The sequence below is a fragment of the Zalophus californianus genome, chromosome 8, assembly GCF_009762305.2.
Source record: "Zalophus californianus isolate mZalCal1 chromosome 8, mZalCal1.pri.v2, whole genome shotgun sequence".
In the NCBI taxonomy this organism is placed as follows: domain Eukaryota; kingdom Metazoa; phylum Chordata; class Mammalia; order Carnivora; family Otariidae; genus Zalophus; species Zalophus californianus.
Window position 1 is genome coordinate 23,335,600 of NC_045602.1, and position 2,615 is coordinate 23,338,214.

Consider the following 2,615-nt stretch of genomic DNA (forward strand, 5'->3'; position numbering starts at 1 on the left):
TTTGGCAACGTGCGCCAATGGAACAGACCAAGGGCGCTGGGCTCAGGGGTGCGCGGGGATGGGCAAGGGCCAGGGCCGGGGCCGCCTCGGCGCCCCCAAGCCGCGCCGGCGGTCTGCTCGGGCCCCGCCACAGCCTTTCTTCCCCGCGCGGGGTGTGCGGCTGGCGTCAGCGCGGCCGGGAGCCGGGGCACCGAGGGGAGCGCTGCGCCCGCCTCCTCCCGCGCCTCTTCCTCCTCCTCCTCCCCCCGCCTCCCCGCGCGCTCCTCCCTTGCAAGGTGGAGTCTGAGGTTGACGTGAGTGAATCCACATGGTACAGGGGCTGGAGAATAAAGAGTGTGGAGTTGAACTCGTGCCATTGTAGTGACTCATCTCGGGCAGAGCGCAGGGGCTCCGAGCGAAGCGACGAGCAAGTGAGCGGCGCTCGGCGGGCCGGGGAGAGAGGAGAGAGGCGCGGCCGGGCGAGGCGGCCCGTCCGGGAGCGGGCGCCGGGGAAGGGGTGCAGTCGGGCGCCGCAGCGGCGGCACGGGCAGCGGGACCGCGTCCTTCTCAGCGCCGGCTCAGCTGGAACCCCGCCGGCCGGGCGCAGGCTACCTTCTCCCCGCAAGTGTCCGAGTCGCTCCGAAACTCCGGCGGCGAGTCGGCCACAGGAAGTTTATTCTCAGCTCCTTTTCTAAAAGGAGGAAATAGAAGTTTCTCCCGGCGGGCAGCCTTTCTTTTCGTCTTTTTTTTCTTTTTGACCTGTCTGAAATCGGGGCCCCCCCGGACCTGGCAGGCGAGATCCGCCGGGCTCTTGTTCTTTTTTTAATTTCCAGTTTTTGATCGGGCAGTCTGTCCCGGCTGGGCTCCGGCTGCGCGCGGGAGCGGGAGGGCGCGCGCAGGGGAGGGACCGAGGGACGCGCGGACTTTTAGAGGGAGGGACCGGGTGGCGGTCCCGCGGCGCTCGGAGAGCAGGAAAGAAGTGCAGCGCGAGGCGCTCGGGAGGCACGGTTCCCGAGCTGTCGCCGCCTCCCGTCCGCACCCGCCACCGTCGGGGAGAAGCCCGGGAGCGAAGACTAGAGCCCGAGGCGCGGCCGGCAGGGAGCGAGCGCGCAGCAGCCGGTGCGCGGCCGCGGCGAGGGCGGGGGAAGAAAAACACCCTGTTTCCTCTCGGGCGCCCACCGCGGATCATGTACCAGGATTATCCCGGGAACTTTGACACCTCGTCCCGGGGCAGCAGCGGCTCTCCTGCGCACGCCGAGTCCTACACCAGCGGCGGCGGCCAGCAGGTAGGTGCGGGCCCCGGGTGCACCTGGCGGCGCGGGCGGACCCCCGCCCTCCTCTCGCCGCCACTGCCTCTTTTGCTTTCTTTTCCCGTTTTTGGCTTGGCGAGAAAATTCCTACAGGGTCACCACTGCAAGTTTTGGATTTTCGTGTTGTCCTGCCCACCCTTCTCCCCCCACCACTTTCTTTCTTTCTCTTTCTTTCTTTCTTTTTTTAATTGGACCGGGGAGTGGGCTTGAAGAGCCGGCAAGCCCTTTTCCTCACACTACATCTTCCCCAGACAACCTCCTGGAATTGCAGCCTCCTTTCTCAGGAGCCTGTTAACTCCTCTCCCGGAAATCCCTCCCTCCTCTCCCCTCACTTCTCCGTGGTGGGCAAAAAATCTTTGCACCCACTGGCCCCTCCCGACATCCAAGGACTCTGTTCCTGTGGGAGAGCCTTCTCCCTCTCTTCCCCTGCTCCCCATCAGTCTTAATTTCTGAAAGAGGTTAGGGATTTGGAAACATGGTTGGGCTCTTTCAAGTAATCCAGAGTGAGGGCGAGGGTTGTCGCTCTGGGAATAGGTGCGAAGGTCAGGAAGGAGGAGGTCAGCCTTGATAGGCTCGGGGCCTGCGCCTTTGTGCCCCTGCACCCATCCATCTCCTGTTAGGGTCAGAGAAGGAGCTTGTACTGCCAGCAGAGGGGGCGCCTTGAGGTTCTGGGGTTGGGGGTACCTGGGGCAAGGACGCCTGCAGAGAGAAGTGGGGGGGGGGAGGAAGAGACCTTGCTTAGGCTCCTGGGTGGTTCTGGAAGCGGAAAAACAACTTGTTCTAAAGCAGCTGGACTGGTTTGCACTGGAAGGATTGTGCATGCGATCTGTGTCTATAAATACCAGAAAGGTGCTGGTGGGGTGGCGGTGCTGGTGGGGTGTCTGCCCTCTGCAGCGGCCACCCCACCCCCCCCCCCCAGGCTTAAGAGGGAGCTGGCTTAACAAAGAAGGCCACTACAACACGAAGCCCATCTCGGTCAGGATCTGCGGCGTCTCTAGCCAAGTTGGCTGCAGCAAGAGTTGCCCCGGTAAGGCAGTAGCCTTGGCCTCTAGAAGCCAGCCAGCCAGGAGAGGCTGGGTGGGCTTCCCCAGGAGGGGTGGATCCTGCCAGAAGAGAAAATGGAAAAACGGCTCTCTTTGGGATCTGAAGAGGGATACCTTGTTCCAAAGTGATTACCCATACTTGGTGAGTCCCCAAAATGGCTTTTCTCTATCTCCCCTGCTGCCCCCATAAGCACCTACTGTAGAGAACCTAGTTGGTGCATCGAGGGTGCATTCAGTGTACCCTTAATAATGAGCCCCAAGGTGATGAGCCTTAAATCTTGTT

The 2,615-nt window shown here is 62.4% G+C and overlaps 1 protein-coding gene across 2 annotated transcripts in view; it reads left to right on the forward strand.

Annotated features, from left to right (window-relative positions):
- Positions 1–305: 305 nt before the first annotated feature.
- Positions 306–2,615, forward strand: part of FOSL2 (FOS like 2, AP-1 transcription factor subunit) — a 23,996-nt gene continuing 21,686 nt past the window's right edge. The window contains exons 1-2 of one of the 2 annotated variants that reach the window (XM_027623520.2): positions 306–1,265; positions 2,209–2,474. Coding sequence is in view for 1 of the 2 variants with exons in the window: in XM_027623519.2 (XP_027479320.1) it covers positions 1,167–1,265 (99 nt within the window). In the remaining variant the exon portion in view is untranslated. The remainder of the gene's footprint in view (positions 1,266–2,208; positions 2,475–2,615) is intronic. The other variant, XM_027623519.2, reaches the window with a different exon arrangement.